General features: G+C 38.2%; 1 protein-coding gene and 1 non-coding gene across 2 annotated transcripts; both read left to right on the top strand.

Moving 5' to 3' along the window:
- Nucleotides 1-528: 528 nt before the first annotated feature.
- On the top strand, nucleotides 529-23,520 carry PARP15 (poly(ADP-ribose) polymerase family member 15). Its single transcript, XM_046657969.1, has 4 exons — nucleotides 529-778; nucleotides 19,381-19,497; nucleotides 22,852-23,085; nucleotides 23,444-23,520. The coding sequence occupies exons 1-4, from the start codon at nucleotides 776-778 to the stop codon at nucleotides 23,510-23,512; spliced, it is 423 nt and encodes a 140-aa protein (XP_046513925.1). The 5' UTR covers nucleotides 529-775; the 3' UTR covers nucleotides 23,513-23,520.
- LOC124238773 (U6 spliceosomal RNA) lies at nucleotides 14,540-14,645 on the top strand. Its single transcript, XR_006888379.1, has one exon. It is a non-coding gene; the product is annotated as a U6 spliceosomal RNA (small nuclear RNA).
- Nucleotides 23,521-25,575: the final 2,055 nt, after the last annotated feature.

Raw genomic sequence — 25,575 nt, forward strand, 5'->3', positions numbered from 1 at the left:
CCTCATCTCAGACAGAAGGGATTGTGTCTAATTCATCTTTATAATCTTAATGCATTGCCAGGCATATCAAGAGCCTTCAATACAAGTTGGTTGAATTAAATTAATGTCTTGTCAGGCTAGACCTGATTCCAGCCCTGTCTTAGGAGGCATGAAAAGACCCCAGTGTATTTTTCTGAAGATATATGTGTAGGGAAAGTGGAATGGGGTAGGAATGGGATGCCCAGCAGAAAGGGGAACTAATATTGATATATATATATATTTTTAATGCCAGGCACTCTAGAGACTTTATCTGATTTAATCCTCATGATAGTATCATGAAGTAGTTATGGCTATGCCCATTGTACAGATGCAATTGACTGAGGTTACACAAGTGATGAATTAAAGAGCCCAGGACTCTGACCCAGAATTTGTCTGACAGGAAGGTTTCTCTCAAAAGGGAGACATAATCTTGAGGCAGCTGTTTCCTCTCTGAAGACTGAATACTGCTGTCGAAACGTTTCACAGAAAAGAAAGCGAAAGAGAATCTCGGGACAAACTTTTTGAGCGGAGCGGGCTGGCAGTGGGGGCAGAAGAGCAGAGCTGAGGATGGCGGCGCACAGCCCGCCGCTGCTGGTCTGAGAGTCCTGGTGCCCTGGCCCCCCGAGGAACTTGGGCACCAAGCGGCAGGTGTACTTCCAGAGCGCGAGGAGATCGAAGAGATCCGGAGGCTGGGAGCGTGAGGTCCGCCCGGAGCCGGGCAGCCCAACCCGCTTCCTGGCGTTCTTTCTCCAGGAGGATGGTGAGGGGCGCAGGGGCAGGGGTGAGGAGGGGGCGACAGGATGCCCTCCAGGAGCCGGGCGCACGCGCGGCCCTGCAGCTGGGGTGGCGCAGGGACCCCACGTCCCTCCGAAGGCTTTCTTCTAGGAGGCAGTTACCACCTGACTTGTCCCGGAAGGGAGTGGAGTGCCGGGCACCTTTGTCCTTTCCCCTCCCATTTTAAAAGTTGCTTGTAAGTTAGGGAGATTCGTCTTTTATCTGTGATATTTCTTATGGATATTTCCTTTCAGTTTGTCATTCGTCTTTTTTTTTTTTTTTTTAAAGATTGGCACCTGAGCTAACAACTGTTGCCAATCTTCTTTTTTCTTTCTTTTTTCTTTCTACTTTTTCTCCCCAAATCCCCCCAGTTCATAGTTGTATATTTTGGTTGTGGGTCCTCCTAGTTGTGATACGTGGGACGCCGCCTCTACGTGGCCTGGTGAGTGGTGCCAGGTTCCTGCCTAGGATCCGAACCAGCGAAACCCTGGGTTGCCGCAGCGGAGCCCTCGAACTTAACCACTGGGCCACCAGGCTGGCCCCTATCATTTGTCTTTTGAGTTTGCTTATGGTGGCTTTTTTTCCCCCATGCAAACGTTTTCTATTTTTATGTAGTGAAATTTATCAGTCTTTTGTTTTTTTGCATCTGGACTATCTGGACTTCTAGCCGCATTTTAAGAGCTTTCCCCTTCACCCAGGTTATAGTTGCCCATACTTTTTTCTCTTTGCTAATGCTTTATTTTTTACATGTAAGTCTCTGATACATTTGGAGTTTATTCCTGTGTTTGGTCTGAGGAATAGACCTAATTTTATCTTTTTTTCCAAATGGGTATCCACATTTTTATCTCTGGTAAGACTTAATAAATTCCAACACCATTTATTAAGATTATCGCTGCCTCCGTAACTTGAGATACCACCTTTATACTAGATTTTTAGATGTAGTTTGGCTATTTCTGGAACTTGTGTTCTATTCAATTGACCTGTTTATTCATCTGTTTTGGAGGGGCTCTGTCATACGTTTTAATGTCAGGGCCCCCTACATAGCTCTTCCTTCTCAGTGATTTCCTAGCCATTCTTGTGTGCTTGTCTTGCCTTATGAACCTTGGGCTTCAGTTCTGATTTATGATGAGTGTCCAAAAAAAGCTGATTGGGATTTTTATTGGGACTGCATTAAACTTATAAATTATAGAGAGCTGACATCTTGAGATGGATGTTGAGATGTTCTAACCAAGAACAAAGGATGCCATTTCATTTGCTCGTCTACTTTGTGTCTTTAAAGAGTATTTTATAGTTTTCTTACATAGAACATTACTTTTCAAGTTTGTTTCTAAATATTTTATCATTTTTCTTGCTATTGTAAACAAGGTTTTCTTATTCACTCAATCTTCTAACTAATTATTTGTGTGTATGAATGCTATTGACTTTTCTTTTTTAAAATTAAAGTATAATTTACATACAGCAAATCCCTACTTCTTAGTGTACAGTTCTATGAGTTTTGACAAATGTATACAACCAGGTAACAATCATAAGATATGAAGATATGAAAGAGTTTCATCACCCCCCAAAATTACCACCAGTCCTTTTGTGGTCAACCTCTTCACTCAAGGTGAGCCCCTGGCCAACACTGGTCAGATCTTGGTCCCTGTAGTTCCAGAATGTCATATAGGTGGAACCACACAGTACATAGTCTTTGAGCCTTGCTTCTTTCACTCAGCATAATGTAGCTGAGATTCATCCATTTAGTTGCAGGTATTATGAATTTTCTGTTGCTTTCTAATTTAATTCTATACTGGTTAGAGAACATATTTCTTATTGTTTGAATCTTTTAAAATTTATATTTTGAGATTTGTTTTCTGGACAGAATATGGTCTATCTTGATAAATTCCCATGCACACCTGAAAGCACAATGTGTTCTGTTGTTGTTGCATGGAGTATTCATCCATGTTGCTTAGAGCAAGTGGTTGATAATATTGTGTGATGACTCCTATCCATACTGATTTTATGTCTAGTTGTTCTATCAGTTATTGAGAAGGGATGCCGAAATCTCCAAATATAATTGTCGATTTATTTTTCCTTGGAATTCTATCAATTTTACCTTCATGTATTTTGAAGCTCTGTTATTAGGTGTATAAATGTTTAGGGATTGTTATTTCTCCTTGATGAATCTTTTCATTCGTCAGGATAAAATGACATTTTTATCTTTGTTAATACTTGCACTGAAATCTACCAGTCTTCTTTCTTTTTAACTTTTAAAAATTGTGATAAAATACACATAACAAAATTTACCATCTTAACCATTTTTAAGTGTACAGTTTAATAGTGTTAAGAATATTCCCATTGTTGTGCAGCCAATCTCTGGAACTTTTTATCTTGCAAAACTAAATTAGTATCTCTCTTTTTCTGACTGGCTTATTTCACTTAGCGTAATGTCTTCAAGGTTCATCCATGTTGTAGCATGTGTCAGAATTTCCTTCCTTTTTAAGGGTGAATAATATTCCATTGTATATATATACCACATTTTTAAAATCTATTTATCTGTCAGTGGACACTTGTGTGGCTTCTATCTTATGGCTACTGTGAATAATGCAGCAATGAATATGAGTGTACAAATATGTCTTTGAGATGCTATGTGCAATTTTTTGGATATATGTCCAAAATTCATATTGATGGGTCATATGGTAATCCTATTTTTAGTTTTTTAGAGCAGCTGCACCACTTTACATTCCCACAAACAGTACATAAGGATTCCAATTTCTCCACATCCTCACCAACACTTGTTATTTTCTTTCTTTCTTTCTTTTAATAGGAGCCATCCTAACAGGTGTGAGGTGATATCTCATTATGGTTTTGATTTGCGTTTCCCTAATGATCAGAGATGTTGAGCATCTTTTCATGTGTTTATTGGTTATTTGAATATCTTCTTTGCAGAAATGTTTATACGAGTCCTTTGCTCATTTTTCAATCAGGTTGTTTTGTTTTTGTTGCTGTTGTTGAATTGTAGGAGTTCTTTATGTATTCTGGATATTAACCCCTTATCAGATATATGATTTGCAAATATTTTCTCCCATTCTGTAGGTTGACTTTTTACTCTATATATTTACTGTTTCCTTGCTATGCAGAAGTTTTAAACTTTGAGGTAGTCCAGTCCGACTTTTCTGTTCTTGTTTTTGTTGCCTGTGATTTTGGTGTCATATACAGTAAATCATTGCCAGGTTCAGTGTCATGAAACTTTTTCTTTTGTTCCACTGATCTATATGTCTGTATGCCAGTATCATATTGTTTTGATTACGGTAGCTTTATAATATGTTCTGAAGTCAGGAAGTGTAAGGCCTCCAGCCTTTTTTTTCTTTATCAAGATTGTTTTGGCTATTTGTGATTAAAAGGAATTTTTAAAACAAGGAAAACATTATTTTGTATTTACTCATATACTCACTCTTTTCATCTGGCATCATTTTCCTTCTTCCTGAAGAACTTCATTTAACATTTCTTATAGTGCAAGTCTTCTTGTGATGTTTTTTCAGCTTTTGTGTGTCTGAAAGGGTTTTTATTTTACATTTATTTTCGAAAGATGTTTTGTAAGTTGACAGCAAAGATGTTGCTTCCCTGTCTTCTGGCTTCCATTGTTTCTGACAAGAAGTCTCCTGTCATTCTTATACTTTGTCTTTCTGTGTATAATTTTCTCTGTATTTTTAAGATTTTTTTTCTTTATCACTGGTTTTAAGCAACTTATGAAGTGTCTGGGTGTAGCATTCTTCATGTCTATTGTGCTTGGAGTTCATTGTGCATCTTGGATCCATGGGAATATAGTTTTCATCAAATTTGAAAAAAATATTGGCCATTACTTCATCAAATATTTTCTTCTGTCCCCTTCTCTTGTTCTTTCATTCATGTATGTTATTCAACTTGTCACACAGCTCACTGATTCTCCACTCATTATTTTCTCAGTCTTTTCTCTCTGTCTTTCATTTTGTGTAGTTACTATTTTTATGTCTCAAAGTCAACTAATCTTTTCTTTCTGCAGTATATAATTATCCTTTTAATCCCACTCAGTGTATTTTTGACCTAAAACATTGTATTTCTCCTCTCTAGAAATTTGATTTGGTTCTCCTTTATATTAAGTCTCTGCTAAATACACTCTTGTTTTCCTCTACGTTCTTGAAAGTATGCAATATTGTTATAATAATTGTTTTAATAGCCCTGTCTACCAATTCTATCATTTCTGGGTTAGTTTCAAATTATTTATTTTTTTTTCCATATTATGCATCATATGTTGCTTCTTCTTAGTCTGGGAATTTTTGGTTGGATGCCAAACATATGCATTGTGCCTTGTTGAGTCCTAGATATTCTTGTGCTTTAAAACATATTTTTGAGATTTTTATCTGGGTCACAGTTAAGTTACCTGAAAACAGTTTGATCCTTTTGAGGCTTATTTTTAAGCTTTGTTAGGCAGGAGCAGGGTAGCCTTTAATCTACAGCTAATTTTTCCACCACTGAGGCAAAACACTTCTGAATTCTTTACCCTATATCTAAAACTTCTCATGAGGTTTTCTTCTGTGGCTGTTGGGAACAGGCACTTTTCCCAGCTCTTTTGGAGCTGAAGGCTCCAGGAAGAGCCTCTGTAGACCTCTGGAGATCTTTGTGCATCTCTCTCCTCTCCCATATTCTGACTTGCAATTTCTGGTCATTTTGGCCTCCTCAGAGTCCTGAGTCTGTCTCCTCAACTCAGTGAGGCTACCAGGCTTCCCCTACGTTTCTCCTTCCTGCACTATGGTTTGGAACCTCTCTCCTTATGGTAAGCCTGGAAGGCAGCAATTGTTGGGCTCACCTCATCTGATCACTGTGCCATATTGCCTGTTTCCAAACATCTGCAGAAGCATTGCTTCATATCTTTTATCCAGTTTTTTAGTTGTTTAAGGTGTGATAGTAAATCGGTTACTCCATATTGGCCTAAACGGATGTCCTAGAGCTATCAATCTTTGTGTGCTCATTTTATGTCTTGCTACTAGCTGAATTTTTTTATTTTTATTATTTATTTTTATTATTTTTTATTATTATTATTTTATTTATTTTTAATATTTTCATTATTTATTTTAGGATTTTCCAAGTAGACATTGTTACCTTCAGATGAAGATAGTCTCATTTCATCTTTTTCTAATCTACACTCTTATTTTTTGTCAGATCTGTTTGCATTAGTTAGTATGTCCCGAACAATGTCAGGTGGTATTGTAGGTTGTCACCATAGTTGTCTTGTTCCTGACCTTAATGGGAATGCCTGCAGGGTTTCCCTAAGTAAGTTGCTGACTTTAGGACTGAGGTATAGATATTCTACTATGTTAAGGAAATAGATCAATCCGTTTCCATTTTTTCAGGAGATTTTGTTAGGAGTGTGTGTGAATTTTGTCCAATGCTTTTTCAGCAGATATGGAGATACTCACATTGTTTTGTTCAGACCTATTAATACAGTGAATTATATTAATAGATTTTCCAATGTTGTTCCATCCTTGATTTGCTTGACTTTCATGTAACTCATATTCTAGTGCATTAAACACTGATACTTCTAAAGCTGCCTTTGGCGTGCTGAATTGCACTTTTCATGAATCGTCTGATGGAAGACTATTTTGATTTGTCACATGGAAGCAATAGCCTGCCATCCCCTGTTCTGTTCGTAGAATTTTAGACAATTTACTGCCCTGGCTGAGAGGGCCCTATGCTCCATTGTATTAATCTATCAACCTGCATTTCTTGAGTTTCTGCTGTGTTGCAGATATCTTTTTATTTTTATTATTGCTTTAGTTTTTTATGTGAATCCATTTAGATTGATATCTCTAGATCTTCTGTTTTGCTTCATTAGTTGAAAATTTTTCACCTTAATACAATTAGTCAAATAAATATAGAACTTTTATTCTAACACTTTTGGAGTGTTTAATGTTAACATTTCTAACCCCCAGGGGTTAATATTATTGTAGACAGGTATTGATTGTGAGGTATGAATTGATATCTAATTTTCTTCATAATTGAGACTCCCCTTCACAACAATATTTATTAAGTTATGATTCATGTCTCCACTCTCTTAGTCCTCTTCCTGCTTCATATCTTAAACTTTTTGATAGGTTAAGGCTTATTTATGGAATTTCTGTCTTACTTCTTGTCAGATTATCTATTCTTAATTCAGAACAATTTAGTGTTATACTTATTACTTAAAGATGCATTTTTTTTTTCCGAAAAAATAGAGTTTATTTTTTAGAGCAGTTTTAAGTTCATGGAAAAATGGAGCAAAGGATACAGAATTCCCATATACCTCCCCATACACAACCTCCCCAATGTCAACATCCCACGCCAGAATGTTACGTTTCTTATAACTGGTGAACCTACACTGATAACTTTATTATCCCTCAAAGTCCGTAGCTTACAATAGAGTTCATTCTTGGTGTTGTACATTCTGTGGGTTTTGATAAATATTTAATGGCATATATCCACCACTATAATATCATACAGAATAAGTTTCACTGCCCTAAAAATCCTCTGTGCTCTGCTGTTCATCCCTCCCTCTCCTCTAATCGCTGGCAACCACTGATCTTTTTACTGTCTCCATAGTTTCACCTTTTCCAGGTGTTACACAGTTGGAATCACACTACAGCCTTTTCAGATTGGCTTATTTCACTTAGTAATATACATTTAAGGTTCTTCTATGTGTTTTCATGGCTTGGTAGCTCATTTCTTTTTAGGATAATAATATTCCATTGTCTGGATGTACTGCAGTTTATTTATGCATTCACCTATTGTAGAACATTTTAGTGGCTTCCAAGTTTTGGCATTTATAAATAAAGCTGCTATAAACATCCAGGTACAGTTTTTTTGTGTGGACATCAGTTTTCAACTCCTTTCAGTAGCTTCCAAAGTGTGTGATTGCTGGATTGTATGGGACGAATATGTTTAGTTTTACAAGAAACTACCAAACTGTCTTCCAAAGTGACTGTGCCATTTTCATCCCACCAGCAATGAATGAGAGCTCCTGTTGCTTCAAATCCTTGTCAGCATTTGGTGTTGTCAGTGTTCTAGATTTTCACCATTCTAATAGGTGTGTAGTGGTATCTCATTGTTGTTTTAATTTGCAACTCTCTAATGACATATGATGTTGAGCATCTTTTCATATGCTTATCTGACATCTCTATATCTTCTTTGCTGATTTTTTGATCAAGTTGTTTGTTTTCTTACTGTTGAATTTTAAGTGTTCTTTATATATTTTGGATAACAGTCCTTTATCAAGTATGTCACTCCCAAATATTTTCTTCCAGTCTGTGGAAAGATGCATTTTAAAGTGTAGCATGCCAAGTCTCTCATGATTTCCTTTGGTATTGTTTTGTTTTTTAAAATTCATTTTATCAAATTTGATAATTTACCGTGTTGGTATCTTAGTTGGGCTTAAATTAAGATATTTTATTTATATATCTATAATTTAACTTGGAGATTATTATAATCATAATGTATTTCTGCAAGGTCAGAGAATATCTGCTCAGACTTCATTTTTGCCATTGAAATTCGGCGGTGCTCTTAGTGCGCCCTACCTATTCCCTAGGAACTGCTTTATTGAGTCTTATTCTTTGGTAACAGCTTTGTTGAGATATAATTTACATGCCATAAAATTTACTCTTTAAAAGTGTACAACTCAGTGGGCTTTAGTATATTCACAGTGCTCACCACTGTCTATTTTTAGAAATTTTCATCACTCCCAAAGAAATTCCATATCCCTTTGCAGTCACTCCCCTTCGTTGTCTCCCCACCGAGCCTGGTAACCACTAATATACTTTCTGTCTTTATGAATTTGTGTATTCTAGGCATTTCATATAAATGGAATCATATATGTGTGGTCTTTTGCAACTGGCTTCTTTCACTTAGCATGTTTTCAAGGTTCATTCATGTTGTAGAATATATCAGAACTTTGTTACTTTTTATTGCCAAATAGTCTTCCAATGTATGGGTATACCCATTTTACTTTTCTGTTCATCAAGTGATGGACATTTGGGTTGTTTCCACTTTTTGACTATTGCGAATAATGCTGCTACAAACATTTTTTGTCTCAGCTCAAGCTGCTATAACAAACACCATAGCCTGAATGGCTTAAACAACAACCTTCATTTCTCACAATTCTGCAGGCTGGAAGTCTAAGGTCAGGATGCCAGCATGATCGGGTTCTTGGTGAGGGCCTTCTTCCTGATTGGCAGATGACCCTCTTTTGCTATTTTCTCACCTGGCTCTGTTCTCTTCATCTTTTAAGGGCACTAATCTCATCTTGGGAGCTCCACCCTTATGACCTCATCTAAACCTAGTTACCTCTCATCTGACCCCACCTCCAGATACCATCACATTGAGAATTAGGGCTTTAAAACATATGAATTTTGGGGGGACATTTTGTCCATAGAATTTTTGTACAAGTTTTTGTGTAGACATATGTTTCATGTCTTTTGGGTGTATACCTTCCTGGAAGTGAAATTTCTGGCTCATACGGTAGCTCTAACTTTTTTGAGGTACTGCAAAACTTTTCCCCAGTGGTTGTATCATTTTATATTCTAACTGGCAATATATGAGGGTTCCATTTTCTCCACAATCTGGCCAACACTTGTTATTGTCTGTCGTTTTTTTTATTTTAGTTATCTTAGTGGGTACGAAGTGGTATCTCATTATGATTTTGATTTGCATTTTCTTAATGACTAGTGATTTTGAGCATCTTTTTGTGTCCTTTTATGTCCTCTATATGTCTACTTTGGAGAAACATCTGTTCAAATCCTTTACCTATTTTTAAATCGGGTTATTTGTTTTTATTGTTGAGTAGTAAAAGTTGTTTAATATTCTAGATACAAGTCCCCTATCATTTAAGTGATTTGCAAATATTTTCTCCCATTCTATAGTTGTCATCTCACTTTCTTAATGGCATTGCTGATTTTTAAAAATTTTTGCAATATATTGCTGTATTATTTGTAAAGAATGACTGTTTTTGGTTTCCTTTCCATTTCTATGTTTATCCTCATTTCTTTTCCTCACTTTATTTTGATGACCAGGAAGAGTTCTAAATAATACATCGAATAGAAGTGGTGACAGAGCATATATCTGATTTTTGGTTTATTTTGTTTTATACTACTTCTAAGGAGAGTGACTGTTGTGTTTCTTCGCTGTGAATACTGTTGATTTCTGAGTTCAGAATAAGCCTGTTTATAATGGTAAGGGGAAAATCCCTTTATTTCTCTTTCAAGGATTAAAAACAATGAAAACTGGAAGTAAGAGTCTCTATTCTGCCAAGAATGTCTACCCATACCAAATCTTCTTTGTGACTATGTAACATTTTGTATTTTAGTTATCTCTGTAGATTGCCCTTTCATTATGCAGTAACAGAAACTTCTTTCTTTTCAGTAACAAATTGTGGTTCTATTAATTTGTGTTGGTGGAGGAGCACCATCATTGTATGCCATGTTTGTTACTTTTTTCCCTGTGGTTTCATCAGTAAATTTGACTTTAAAAGTATAATGTTTAATTACTTAATCGTTTAATCAAAGAGTTACTATTTTCTTTTTTTTTTAATAAGGAAATGAGTGAATTCTATCTTCTTCCAAAGTATTTAAGACATCAGAAAGTAATATGAAAGCCAAAGCTTTTCAAATCTCAAATCAGATATAAAAACTAACATCTCGAGTGTTTCTGTCTCTCTAAAAATTGCGAAGTCAGAAGACCTCAGTACAAAAGTAATATTTTTCAGAAGAGTGGATAAAATAGATGACATGGAAGTGGATGAAATAGATGAATTTTTGAAAGATCCTTCACAAGCCTCCCTTTTGGTGCATTTCACAATATCCAAGACACTATGACTGAGAATGTGCTGTCCTTGTTTGTGGAATCAATTAGCGGCCTGTCAGAAGCCAATGGCAACTTCAGGGTGGAAGTAATACCCAATATTAAAATTGCTGGCTTCATTTTTCTCAAAAATATTGGTAAGACGGACAATAGTTTTTAATCCTTCATTTGCAAATTGTAGTTGTATCTTATTTTGAGATTCCAGGTATCCCTCAATGGGTCTTCTTTAAAAGTTGTGCTCTTTCTAACTCCCAGTAAGAGAATCATGTGGGAATCTATGTATTATTACTCCTGGTGCTGCTAATAACTAACATTTATCAAGTGCTTGCTCTCTGTCAAGTATTCTGCTAAGTTTTTACTTACTTTGTGTCTTAACATATAGCACCATGACATAGGCACTATTATTATCTCCCATTTTACAAATGAATAAATCTGGGCTTAGAGAGGATTAAATTACTTGCTCACAGTCACACAGCTAGTAAGTGTTTGAGTCATAATTCCAAATCAGACATTCTGATTTCTGAGTGTATTTTCTTAACCACTGTGTATGTGCCCTCAAATTTCCAAAGAGTTTTATTAGTAATTGGACCTTATTTTTATGATAATGGCATGTACAAATAGAGACCAAGATATGGTGAAGTTAGTAGGGGGAATGAAGTGAAATAAGATTTAGCAAAGATTATTATATTACAACCATTATTACCATTATCAGCTTACAAAGTGGCTGTACACACTTGATTTCATTTGGAGAGGTAACTGTTGATCCATGCTCCCAAAATGATCACAAATGGAGGTCACTGTTAAAGATAGCTGTGCGCCCAGGGTAGGCAATGTGGGATAGTGGGAAGCTGACACTGTAAAATATAACTTTACATAGAAATTTTGCATCTAAATTTTAAATCCTAGTTATAGCCTCAAAGTCAACTTCCTTTGTAAAATCTGTGTTCTTCCAATATGAAATGAAATTACAGTACCAATAAACTGGTTTTCATTTGTAGATGTCAGGATATTCGTTACTGTTTGTCACAGACACCACAAAATTCAGCAACTTCAGATTTTTCCAAGACTTCTGGAACTGACAAGAACCATTAAGATTGAGAATCTGCCACCTCATGTTGATAATAATTATGTAACAATTGTCTTTGGAAACCCCCAAAATGGAGAAGGAGTAACCAATGTCTAGTATTTCCTGGAAGAGTGTTCAGCCCCGGTTGAGTTTTCTGACTACAAAGGTAATTAATTTCTCTTCTTTCTTCCTGTTTAAGGTTATTATTAACCATTTCATGCATGACTGACATTAGATTAGGGGCCACTCAGGTGATTAGGAAATCCATCAAAGCCACCACATTCTTACTGGGATAGGCTATGAATTAACTCAAGGCTTTGAACAGGTCTCTGTGGAGATCTAGCTAAAAGAATTTGTTTTTTAGCAGTAATAAAAAAAACAAACAACAAAAAACTTCCTTTGACCTCCCATTTCCCTGTGCCATGTTAAATGGTCATACTTCACCTGCACATCCCCTCCCAGCTGTGATCCATAAGAAGAGGTAGTGAAGCCAAAAAGTATCTCTGAAACTATAGGTGGGGATGGAAGACTGGAGGGGAAAGAGAGTGCGGTCAAGAGGAGAGAAGCAGGTATTAGGATCTTCCTCATGGAGCTTCAGTGGCAACCAGTCAGATGGAAAAGCCAAAAATTGAGACGCTATCTAGAAAGAAAAGGAGCTTACCTTTCAGTAGTGATTTAAGAAGCTAATAGTCGTGGCACTAGACTGAAATGATACCTGATTCTTAGTATAGCAATGAATTGATACCACTGGATATTTTTAATTGGTACCTTGTGAGAAGACTTAGTTTAGGACTGGTATCCCTCACTTAGCGACTTCTGCATTTAAAACTGTCTAATTCTTAGGACTGAAACCAGCCTTCCCAACTTTCCGAATTTGAAGGCCCCGTGTCTCTCACACACTTGTCATCTAGTTCTTAATGCTACTGTTGACATCTAGAGAGCCTTTATAAAAAAAAAAAAAACAGTTAGACATTGTTATGCTCTAGAAAATGGCTAATGGTTAAGCATATTCAATCTTTCCGGAGATAACGTGCAAGTTGGGCCGACTCAGAGCCTCAATCTGCACTCCAGCAATTAGTGAACTAAAGAAACCAAGAGAGGAGGCAGGGTGATATAAAGTGCAGTGCAGCATTTTGTAAACTTTTTTTTAACAACAGCACATCATTAAAAAATATATATAGATAGATATATAATATCTGAACCCATCTTATATGAAAATGAATGTGTTTGTAGTAATTTTGGAGAATGTTTTGTTGCAACATGTGCATTTCTCATTAAGGAACTGATGCACTCTATTTTCTATTCTATTTTAACATGTATATATGCATATTTATAATTTTCCATTAAGACCCTTAAAATTCGTACCCCTGGCGTAGTGGTTAGAGGTTGACTTTCAGCAATGACTTTGCCAGAAAGGGTTAGGAGGTAGGGGTTTTAGTCTTATCCCCACTCTCTCCATCAGCCTGCCTCTTCAAGTCATGCTGAAGAAGCATACAATCTGTATTAGTTTTCTATTGCTGCATACCAAATGACCCCAAAGTTTAGTGGCTTTACGTAACAAACATTTGTCCTCTTATACTTTTGTGGGTCAGGAATTTGGGAACAGCTTAGCTGGGTGATTCTGGCTCAGGATCTCTCATGAGTTTGCTATCAAGATGTTGGTTGGGGCTGCAGTCATCACAAGTCTTGACAGGGACTGGAGAGTCTGCTTCTAAGCTCACTCACATGGCTGCTGCCAGAGACCTCAGTTCCTTGCTATGAGGGCATCTCCACTGGGGGTTCATGACATGGCAGTAGCTTCTCCTATAGTGAGTTATCTGAGGAAGGGAAGGAAGGAAAGCTGTAGTGATGTTTGTAACCTAGCCTCAGAAGTGACATGGCATCACTTCTGCCATCTTCTGTTGGTCGCACAGACCAATCTTGATACAATATGGAAGAACACTATACAAAGGTGTGATTACCAGGAAGTAGGGATCATTGGGCGCCATCTTACTTGCACAGTCAAGAAAATACAGCTTTAAGACAAGCTCCCTTCCTCACCCCCTGCTTCTGGCCAGATTGTCACACCTAAGCCCTCTGTATAGAAATTCTGGAGCACCACTGACCTTTAGAGTCCCAAAGGCATATATCCAAAATCTTCTAGAGTATACTAGCTGGATAGCAATAGCAAAGTTACTTTCTGATTCTCTGTTTCCTCATTTAAAAAGTGAAGATAAAATCTATCTCATGGGGTCATTGTGAAGATTAAATTAAATGGGATAATATTTGTAAAATATCTGACACACAACAGGTATTCACTAAATAAAGCTCTTACAATTATCAAATTAGGCAAAAATGGAAAACACAAGTTCCTAATTTGATTCGAAATAATAGATATGAATTGCATTTTAGATGGCGGTATGTCTCAGCAGATGCAGGGATAAACTGCCATTATTAAATGAGATTTAAATAGTTCAGTGTCCTTTGTTTTGATGTTGTTATCACCTCTGACATAAGAGTACTGGAATAAACTATTTCTACTGGGTAAAACGTATTTGAAAATAGGTTAGTGAATTCAATTAAGAAAAATATGCCTCCCACCCCACCACAAAAAAACCCAAAAACCACAAAACAGTTTCTCTAGAAGTAAAATCAGACCACTAAGTGATGGCCCATCTTCTGCTTCCTGGGAACTCACCATCTCATTGACCCATTCCACCTTAGGACGGTTCTAATTATTTTTTAAAATTTAGCTTTACATTAAGCCCAAACATGTTTTACTGTAGTTCTACCCATTAGTCCTTGTTCTTCCACTTAAAGTTGTAGAAGTCAATCCTTTTATTATGAGACAGCTCTTCAGTGCTTGCTTGGCAGCTCATCTACTAACATTGGAACGATACAGGGAAGATTAGTGTGGCCCCTGTGCAAGGACGACACGTATGTTCCTGAAGCGTTCCATATTTTTATCACAAGAAAAAAATTTTGTAACTATGGATGGTGATGGATTCTAGACTTATTGTGGTGATCAATTTACAATATATACAAATATTGAATCATTATGTTGTACACCTGAAACTAATATAATGTTGTTTGTCAATTATGCCTCAATAAAAAAAAGAATTAAAAAAATTGGAGAGTAAAAAGATAATGAAGGAGTTACGAAAACTGCAGCAGTTGTCAGGATCCTTAGGAACGCTGAAGGCCCGTGGGCATTCAGTGACTCAGACAGGTCTTTACCTCAAGAGACCAGTGCTGCCCTTGCTGGCTTAACAACATCATCTCAGTTTTTGGATCTTCAAAGATCACCAGATTGGTGTTTACCACATCTAGATCAAAATCTGAAGATAAAAGTGATTTTAACCTGGGGAAAACTGAACGAGCTCTGTAGAAGATTTATAGTTAAATAATACTTATACCAAGATCAAACTTGCCCTACCCAACCAGGTGTCAATCTCACAGGCATTGATTGATCAGGAGCAGGGGTCAGAAAACTTTAGCCTGTGGGCCGAATCCAGCCCGTCATCTGTTTTTGTAAATAAAATTTTATTGGAACACACACAGGCACACACACAAACACACAAGGTTGCCCTTTAAATGTTTAAGGGCAACTATTATGTCCCGTTCCCTGCATCCCACCCCACTCGTTACTCTACCTCTGCAAGTTAAACAGACTCAGTTCCTTTTGTATATCTTCACGTGACATGGTTTTGAGTCCTTTCACAACCTCAGTTTCTTGCTTCTGAACATGTCCAGTTTTCATAATCCCTTTGCAAAGTTTGGCGCCTTGAACTAAACACAATATCCCAGGCGTTGCCTGTTTTTACCAATGAAAAGTAGCATAGGGTTATTATTCATCAAACACATTTGTGTTACTATGTTTCTATAGTTAGAGTTCCAAATCATTATTACGTTTTTTTAAAGCAGCTTTGGTTTTCCAGAAAAATTCAGCAGAAAGTCAAGGGAATTCTCCTACGCCCCCTGCCCCTGAGACAGTTTTCCCTAATATTAACTTCTTGCATTAGTGTTGTGCATTTGTTACAATTGATGAAAAATATTGATATATTATTATTAACTAAAGTTAATTACATTAGAATTCACTGTTTTGTGGTTCTATGGGTTTTGACAAATGCACAATGTCATGTGTCCACAATTACGGTTTCATACAGAATAATTTCAGTGCCCTAAAAATCCCCTATGTTCCACTTATTCATCCCTCCCTCCCTCCCTCCTCCAAACCCCTGGCAACCACTGATCTTTTCCTGTCTCCGTAGTTTTGCCTTTCCCAGCATGTCTTAGAGTTAGAATCACACAATATGTGGCCTTTCAGCCTGACTCTTTCACTTAGCAATATGCATTGAAGTTTCCTCCATGTCTTTTCATGGCTTGATAGTTCATTTCTTTGTATCTCTGAATAGTATTCTACTTTATGGAAGTACCACAGTTTATTTATCCATTCACCTATTGAAGGACATCTTGGTTGCTTCCAAGTTGACAATTATGAATAAAGTTATATTGCTGCTATTAACATTCCTGTGCAGGTTGTGTGTAGATTTAAGTTCAAAGTTCATTTGGGTAAATACCAAGGAGCATGCATGCTGAGTCCTATGGTAAGAGCATATTTAGTTTTGTAGGAAACCTCCAAACCATCTTCCAAAGCGGCTATACCATTCTGCATTCCTGCTAGCAATGAATGGGAACTCTTGTTGCTCCATGTCCTTGCCAGAGTTTGGTGACCTTTTTTTTTCTTAAACACAGCTACATCGCTGTTGATTTGTACTGAGTTGACTGTCAACCAAAATCCCTTAGATGCTTTTACTCAACTTAGTTGCTAAGCCACATTCTCTTTCTCTCTAACTTGTGCAATTTTTCTTTGCATTTCCTTTGGTGCTCTTCCTTTCCTTTGGTGCTTCTCGCAGATCTCTGGGGTCTCTTGTATTTATTAGGTGCACTCATAATTCAACCGCTGTATTTATTACTGTTAAGGACTCACATTTACAACCTCCTCCAGACGATTTCCTTTGGGAGACTGAAGGTCTGGAGCCTGGAGGTTCTAGGCAACTGACATTCATCTCCCAACCAGGATGGCCCATAGATGGTAACTAACCACCAGGAAGGTGCAAGAACCCAGCTCCTTTGCCTCAAGGTTGGGACAACACTGTGATGCAATTTATATATTCCAGGGCTCCTTGTAGGGTCAGGAAGAGGCCAGGCTTAACCTAAAACCACATTCTGTATCTTCATCTCTCACTTCCTACAGGTTTCTCCTGAGGGCACAACTGTAATAAATCACTTGCACGTGAATCGCCATCTCAGGCTCTGCGTCTAGGGAATCTGACCTAATTTTATGACTTCTTTTGATTACAGCACACACTTGTTTTTAACATTTTTGACTGTTGTAACTATTCCTTTTTGTAATGGTATTGGCTTTACTTCTAGTAGGTTATTTCAAATTGCTTAAGCATTATTGTTTCTATTTATTGTATCTCTGAGGGCCAGATTTTTTCAAGGAAAAAAGTTACCTTTCCAATATTATAATAGATGTCAATGTGAAAATGGGATTAACTTTTAAAAACTTCACTGCAAAGTAAACATGAATGGAACAGATCTATTCCGTTAGGTGAGGATTAGCCCTATTGCATTCATGAATGTCACATCTTTCATTGAGCTGCTTGACAGTGGTACCATTTGAGGTAGAGACACTGTATTTCAGAGTCTTATTAGTATCAGGATTTCTTTTGGTGCCAAAGATTTTGTCTGAATGATATCTCCCTTTCATTTTTTATTTTTTAGTGGTAGACACCTGCTTGGCCAAAAAGTTTGTCTTCAACGAAAGGTCCATCTCTGTGTTTCCATATTATATGTCTTTGGGCATAGCCTTGCATGGAAAGAAGACAGCCTGAGAAAGTTGCCAGCACCTTCCTGGTGGTCCTGGATCCTCTCATATGAAAGCTCTTGCAGAGAAAGCATCACCTGATTGGAATGACAAATTTTAAAAGGGGAAAGTGTCACTGTGAGATAAGATGGCCCCAGGTCACCTGTAAGGGGCTGGAGGTAACACTCAGGTCTGCAGCCACCTAACTCACTTAAGGAAGAGCAAAAGTCAATGTCGTCAAGACCTGGAAAGAAGATGTTTCTAAAACATTCTCCCATATCATGTCTAAATGTCAAGTCACCAAATAAAATGTGAAGCCAGTGGTATGAGAGGACATAAAAATAGCATAGAGGATGATAGGATTTTGATTGAGTCTGATATATTCAAGGAGATGGTCATAATAATAGGTTGTTTGCAGGATGCAAAAAGAATTGTAAGAAAATTAAAGACATCAACTAAAACATTGAAAAGAAAAAACACAATTTGACAGAGAATGTGGCGATTCTTCGGGAAGCTTTTCTAGTCTTCACTTCAGTGTTTTGAAAGAGTCTACACACATGGAATTCTCAGAGTGGGAGGTCATTGATAACGCTTTCACGAAACATACCAGACTGCATGCAGGAGACTGTAAAGTGAAGAATGAAGTCCCTGAGCAATGAAAAGGGCCACTCCAAGAGCCATTCCCAGTCCTTCTGGAGTTTTCTGTTTGTTACAGAAAGCAGAGTGTGGAAAATTCTCTAAGACTATTTTAAGTAGAGAAAATTCTTATCCTTTTTGAGCTAGACCAGGCTTGCAAATACCCTTCATTTCATGGGTTTCCTCTGATCAAATCATGGTTGTTGACTAGAGCTCTGTGTTGAGAAAGATCCTGAGACTGTATCTGGGTTGATTGAGAAAGAGTGCTGATACCAATTATATTGTCTGTCAGAGATGCAGGGGGCAGCAGTGGAAGGGTGACACAGGCCATGTTTTTACTATTCATAAGTGTGAGAACATTGTCAGGTAGATGAACTCCTCTTCCTTGACTCTGTGAAGAGCAGATTAAAGTACTGTGTCCTTTATTAGCTAGTAGTTTGGCTCTGAGCAAGTGGCTTCATCCCTTTGCACACTGGTTTCCTTGTCAGGAGAATGAAGTTTCTGAACTGGATGATCTGTGATGACCCTTCAAATTCTAAAATTCTGTGACTGATGAATACTCAAACCACCAGTGCATTCTTGTGGAGGACTGAGGGGTGTGTCTTAGTTTGGGTTCCCCGAGAAGAGGACTGAAACAGGATTCAAGTGCAAGTGATTCAGTAGGAAAGTAAAGGACACTGATAGGGTGTGTTATCAAATCAGTTACCACTTAATCCCATTGGGGAAACTCAGAGCAAGTCCCATCTGGGAGGCAAGGTTGCTGGAGTACTTTTACACCAACTCCTGTCAATGGTTGGATGAGGGCTTGGGCAGTTGGAAGGATGGCTTAATTTACCTGCACTTCCTCTTGGCTGCACAGACAAACAAAGCAGGCTTTGGCACTCCAGCAAGCCCTCAGGCAAGAATTACAGTTGTAAATATGACCGGGCATCCTTAAATAGTAAGAGCCAGGGATATGGACAGGATATGCAAGGCTAGGATTCTTGGGGGGGAATGAGTCAAAGAGCTCACCGACATTTGGGGTATTAAATACAATTGAGACTCAAATGTGATAATAAATTGTTTGCTTTTGAATCATGGGTTGAGTTAGATAAGTCTGTGAAATCTAATGGTTATTTTCTCTTTGGATACCTTATGAGGAAAGTCCTCAGATAGCATTGCCTGGTAATGCTTTTTCCTGTTTTCTCAACAGTCAGGAGACCAAGGCAACAGGAAAGATCACCTTTCAAACATAAATGTTATAGCCTCAACCCAAACCAAAGAAGGTCTGAACCTTGTGTTGATACGTGGGGATGTTTTATGTCTCACGGTAAGTGGTGCTATTTAGTAAATCCACCAGGGAAAAATGGGTTCTAACTGGTAGTGTGATTTAAGGTTAAAGATTAAGATCATCTAAATTTGCGAAGTTAAATCCACCTGAGGATTTAACTCATGCAGGGCTGTATTTACTATCCCCTACATTTATTCATGTGTACTCATAGGAAGAGATCCAAGTTTAACCACAAACCAGGGTGTGCAAATCCACCCCTTTTATTTCTCTGTAGCCTATTTTGACCTACTTTCAACACAGTTCTGTTTTTCTCTCTTGTTCCCATTAGCATTAATGGGGAAGACATATGTACGTCACATTGTAATATCACCCTTCACAAAAACACCCTGTTGCTCCTGCCTGAGCACTTTCCCAGACAGAGGCACAATGAGGAGGGAGAAAGGTCACAGTACAGGTACTACATGCTCAGCCAGGATCTTGCCTGCCTCTCCCCTCCTACCACTTCCTTTTCCTTGGAATCACCAGTTAGCAGGAGATGCAGGCCCTATATCCCATCCCTATTGACGTCCATGACACTGAATATTGGCTGCACGTCAGAATCATCTGGGAACTTTTAAAAATGTGGAAGCCCAGGCCCCATCCCTAGAGATCCTGATTTTAATTGGTCAGGTCTGTGGTCTAGCTATCAGTAGTTTTTGAAGGTGTTCTAGGTGATTCTAATACGCAGCTAGGGCTGAGAATTACTGATTTGGATTGTTCTTCAGAATTCTATAGCACCCACAATTTTGACACTTGATATTTACCTTCAGAGGGCACACAATCCAGACTAATAGACAGAGAACCCTTCTGAGAAATTTGGAGACTCATGGATTATGAGCCACTGGAAATATTCTTTGCTTTTGTTGCAGCTACTGAGATGGCAGAGGAGAGACAAGCCAGCCGCTTTCTTCATGTTCTCTAGAGTAAATAGAGTCCTTAGACTTTTAGAGATGGGTTCAGGACCTTGTCCTCAGATCTGCAGGTTGAGAAGTTGAATCTTATCATTTACCCAGACTTGATCTGACTCACACTAATCAAACTCAAGAGACCTGGTTATAAAACTGGAATTGTAGTTATTTAATGTGCAATGAGAATGATCATTGCCATGGAACCAGGAATAGTGAGATCTGCATGAGTCACTGTGATGAGATTGCTTAGTGAGTACGATCAGACCAGAAAAGAACTGGATGACACAAAAGACAGTGAGTTTCTCTCTCAGTCTAGGAGGGGGCATAGAGTAGTGGTGACACAGACCAACTCTAAAAGCCAGTTCTGGCGGGGATCAGATACCACTCTACCACTGACCAGCCATTGATCTTGGTCCACATCCCCTTTATACCTCAGTGTCCTTGTCTATAAATATGGATGATGACAATATTAGGATTGTTTTGAGCACCTTCATGGTACATGGTAAATACTCAACAAATGAAAGCTATCATCATCATCCACTCACAATGGACCACTTTAAATTTTACCTTACCCAACCAGTACTACAATTTAATTGAGATAAACATTACTCACCCTCATCTCTTAGATCAGGAAACCAAAGTCTTTCCACTGCATAGTCTGCTAAGTTGATTATTAAACTCTTGCCAACTCAGGTCAGGGTGCCTATTCTCACCATTTGGTGGTGCTGTGTAAACTTTGGACTGTGTAACCTCTTTAACCCTTTCTTCTCTGAGTTGCTTTTCCCATCCAATTCATTACCAGGCCTCCTTTCACAAGGACTCGTGTGCATTCCCTTTCCTTTTCATTCCCGCAGTCACCTCTCAGTACTGCCCTAGCCTACTCACCTTTAGTCTCTGTCACCCTCCAATATGTCTTCTACATTGCTGTTTGATGCATATTCTAAAAACATTGTTTTATCAGGTGCTCCCCTGCACAAAAATCTTTAATAGCTCCCTACTGCCTATAGGATCAAGTCCAAAAAAATGTGATTTTCAGAGTCTGCCATCATCTGGCCCCAAATCTCTTTCCAGCCCTGTCTCTCACTATCAAAACCCTCCTGTAGCTCAATTGGACTCCTCTCTGACCTTTCTCAATTCTTGGTCTTTTCTTAGATGTTTCACCCCCCTAGAATGCCTTACTGCCTTGTTTCTACCTGTCCCAGTAACATCCATTCTTTAAGCTTGTCTTAAATCCTTATCCCCTTAGTAAAGCTCTTACTAACCAGTCCAGTCTAAACGATTCCTACCATTTTTTGAAATTCTATAGCAATTAATATTTGTATATTTAACACAGTTTCTCTTGGTTATCTTGAACTGATTTAAGCATTAAATCAGACTATTTTACTTTTTTACATGTTGATATATTGCTTCCCCAAACTGTGTAGGAATCAGTAAGTAGAGAGTGAGGCTGCAAGTGGGAGTGAAGAGAAAGTAGGCTGGATCTAGTTTTTTTGTTTTTGTTTTTGTTTTTTTTTTTTTGGAAGCATCCCTCATTCTTGCCACTGCAGGGGGCTTCTCAGGTCTTGAGATCAGTTTATGCTAACTAACCTTGTATAAGATGGAGGTGTACCCACGGATGCCAATTATTCACTTAGAGTGAGAAATGCAACTATTACGTGGCCCAGAGACATAGACACCTTTTAATTTATGAGGAAGAGATCCCCAAGGAACCAGAATACTCAAAATCCACATGATCAGAGCATTCTCCCCTCCAAACCTGAACACAAAATTGGAATAAATGGAGTTGGATGAATTGAATGTCTAATATCTTTTGACATCAGCTATGACCCCATCTCACCAAAGGGATGGCCTCAGTGCAGACATTGGAGAACTCAAAGCCTCTGGACAGGCTTGAATAAACCCTGCCTCCCTCCACCTCAGTGCCCTTCGTTTATACAGGCCTTCAGGGCTGACCAGATGCCACTTCACATGGACCTATTCTTTCTTTAGTAGTTAATGAAGTCAAAACAATTACTCTCAGTTCCAGCCTAAAAGCAAATCTCTCTCTTCCTCAGTCTCTCTCAATTTTTCTATGTTTTTGTCTCAGTCATTCTCACCATCTTTTGCTTTCTGCCTCTACCTTTCACTCTCAATTTCCTTCTTTCCTTGTCTCTCTCTCTCTGTCTCTGGTCTCTTTTTCACTCATTTTCACAGCTCTGCTCCAACTTATTACATGTTGACTTGACAGTAGTGGCTAATATATTTTCTTCATTTCTAGGTTTTGTGAGTCACCTCAGTATGGCATTAAGTACTAACAACAGATTGTAAGTTCCTTGAGGGTAGAGCTGACAGGTCTGTATGATAGGCAAACATATCTTGTGCATTACCCCATAGTACTTAGCAAGTTATAGGTGCTCAATCATTACTTACTGATTCAATCTAACAAATTGTTTCTGTTTTCCTTAAGGCTGATGTCATTGTCAACACTGTTCCCACTGATCTTCAGCTTGGAAGAGGACCACTATCTCAGGCTCTTTTGATGAAAGCTGGTCCAATGCTCCAGAAAGAGTTAAATGCCACCAAGCAGGGAGCAGAGGAGGAAGTGGGTAGCATACTCATGACAAGTGGCTGCGATCTGGACTGCAAAGCTGTGCTCCATGTCGTGGCTCCAGGCTGGGATAATGGAGCAAGATCTTTGCAGGTAGAGAAAGACCCTAGTTCTCTGCTTCATTTAATAGCCTTGGTAATCTTCTTCTGGCATGATGTAGATCAGTGGTATTCAACCAAAGTGAGTTTGTCTTCCAGGGGACGTTGGCTTTTGATAACTGCTCCTGGTAACTAGACAGTAGAGGCCAGGGATTCTGCTAAATATCCTATAAAGCGTACTCCAGGCTCCACAGGAAAGAATGATCTGGGCCAGGTTGAGAAACCCTAGTATTGATTGAACCCTGTCTATTTATTGAAATCTTTATTATATTCCGTGGAGAGTCCATCACAACTACCAGTTATTTCAGAGTAACTGACTCTCAAAAGTAGTAACAATCATTGGGGTTCTCCAGGAATGGTGTCTGAAGATTCGTGTAATAATCCTTAAGTACAACAAAGAGATGTGGCCAGAGCTGTGGTGAGGAATGAAGACGGGTCAGTGTCCTTTTTTTTTTTTTAAAAAAATTATCTTTATTTTATTGAGGTCATATTGGTTTATAATGTTGCAAAATTTCTGGTGTACATTATTATTTATCAATTTCTGTATATACTGCATCGTGTTTACTACCAATAGTCTAATTTTTGTCCATTGCCATATATATGTGCCCTTTTACCCCTTTTGCCCACCCCCTTACCCCCTTCCCCTCTGGTAACCACTAATCTGTTCTCTTTGTATGTATCTATGTGTTTGTTTATCCTCCACATATACGTGAGATCACGTGGTGTATGTTTTCTCTGTCTGGCTTATTTCACTTGACGTAATATTCTCAAGGTCCATCCTTGTTGTTGCAAATGGGATGATTTTGTCTTTTTTATGGCTGAATAGTATTCCATTCTGTAAATATACCACATCTTCTGTATCCATTCGTCCCTTGATGAGCAACTGAGTTGCTTCCATGTCTTGGCTATTGTGAGTAATGCTGCAGTGAACATAGTGATGCATAAATCTCTTTGTGTTGTTGATTTCAAGTTCTTTGGATAAATACTCAGTAGTGGGACAGCTGGATCCTATGGTATTTCCATTTTTAATTTTTGAGAGATCTCCATACTATTTTCCATAGTGGTTGCACTAGTTTGCATTCCCACCAGCAGTGTATGAGAGTTCTCTTTTCTCCACATCCTCTCCAACATTTGTTATTTTTTGTCTTAGTAATTATAGCCATTCTGGCTGGTATAAGGTGCTATCTCATTGTAGTTTTGATTTGCATTTCCTCAGTGATTACTGATGTTGAAGATCTTTTCATGTGCCTATTGGCCGTCTGGATATCTTGTTTGGAAAAATGTCTGTTCGTATTCGCTGCCCATTTTTTTTTATCAAGGTTATGAAAGTTAACATCCTTGTGAAATTACTGTTGTACATCATTATTAGTCATGTTGTAGGTACACCACTTCACCCCTGGTGCCCTCCTCCCACCCCGCTTTCCCCTGGCAACTACTGACCAGTTCTCTTTGTCCATATGTTAACTACCACCTATGAGTGGAGTCATACAGAGTTCGTCTTTCTCTGTCTGGCTTATTTCACTCAACATAATACCCTCAAGGTCTATCCATGTTGTTGTGAATGGGACGACTTGGTCCTTTTTTATGGCTGAGTAGTATTCCATTGTATATATATACCGCATCTTCTTTATCCAATCATCAGTTGCTGGGCACTTAGGTTGGTTCCATGACTTGGCTATTGTGAATAATGCTGTGATGAACACAGGGGTGCATGGAACTTTTGGAATTGCTGATTTCGGGTTCTTAGGATAGATACCCAGTAGTGGGATGGCTGGGTCATAAGATATTTCTATTCTTAACTTTTTGAGAAATCTCCGTACTGCTTTCCATAGTGGCTGCACCAGTTTGCATTCCCACCAACAGTGTATGAGGGTTCCCTTTTCTCCACAGCCTCTCCAACATTCGTCACTCTTGGTTTTGGATATTTTTTGCCATTCTAACAGGTGTAAGGTGATATCTTAGTGTAGTTTTGATTTGCGTTTCCCTGATGATTAGTGATGATGAGCATCTTTTCATGTGTCTATTGGCCATCCTTATATCTTCTTTGGAGAAATGTCTGTTCATGTCCCCTGCCCATTTTGTAATTGGGTTGTTTGATTTTTTATTGTTGAGTTGTGTGAGTTCTTTGTATATTATGGAGATTAACCGTTTGTCGGATAAATAACTTGTGAATATTTTTTCCCAATTAGTGGGCTGTTTTTTTGTTTCAATCCTGTTTTCCCTTGCCTTGAAGAAGCTCTTTAGTCTGATGAAGTCCCATTTGTTTATTCTTTCTATTGTTTCCCTCATGTGAGGGGTTATGGTGTCCAAAAAGATTCTTTTGAAGCTGATGTCAAAGAGTTTACTGCCGATATTCTCTTCTAGAAAACTTATTGTTTCAGGCCTAATCTTTAGGTCTCTGATCCATTTTGAGTTTATTTTAGTAAATGGTGAAAAAGAATGGTTGATTTTCATTCTTTTACATGTGGCTGTCCAGTTTTCCCAG

The sequence above is a fragment of the Equus quagga genome, chromosome 4 (assembly GCF_021613505.1).
Source record: "Equus quagga isolate Etosha38 chromosome 4, UCLA_HA_Equagga_1.0, whole genome shotgun sequence".
Taxonomy (NCBI): domain Eukaryota; kingdom Metazoa; phylum Chordata; class Mammalia; order Perissodactyla; family Equidae; genus Equus; species Equus quagga.

Coding starts and splice junctions, on each gene's coding strand:
- PARP15 (XM_046657969.1), top strand. Junction 19,498..22,851: donor GGGATGTTTTATGTCTCACG/GTAAGTGGTGCT, acceptor GTTTTCCTTAAG/GCTGATGTCATTGTCAACAC. Junction 23,086..23,443: donor ATGGAGCAAGATCTTTGCAG/GTAGAGAAAGAC, acceptor GGGGTTCTCCAG/GAATGGTGTCTGAAGATTCG.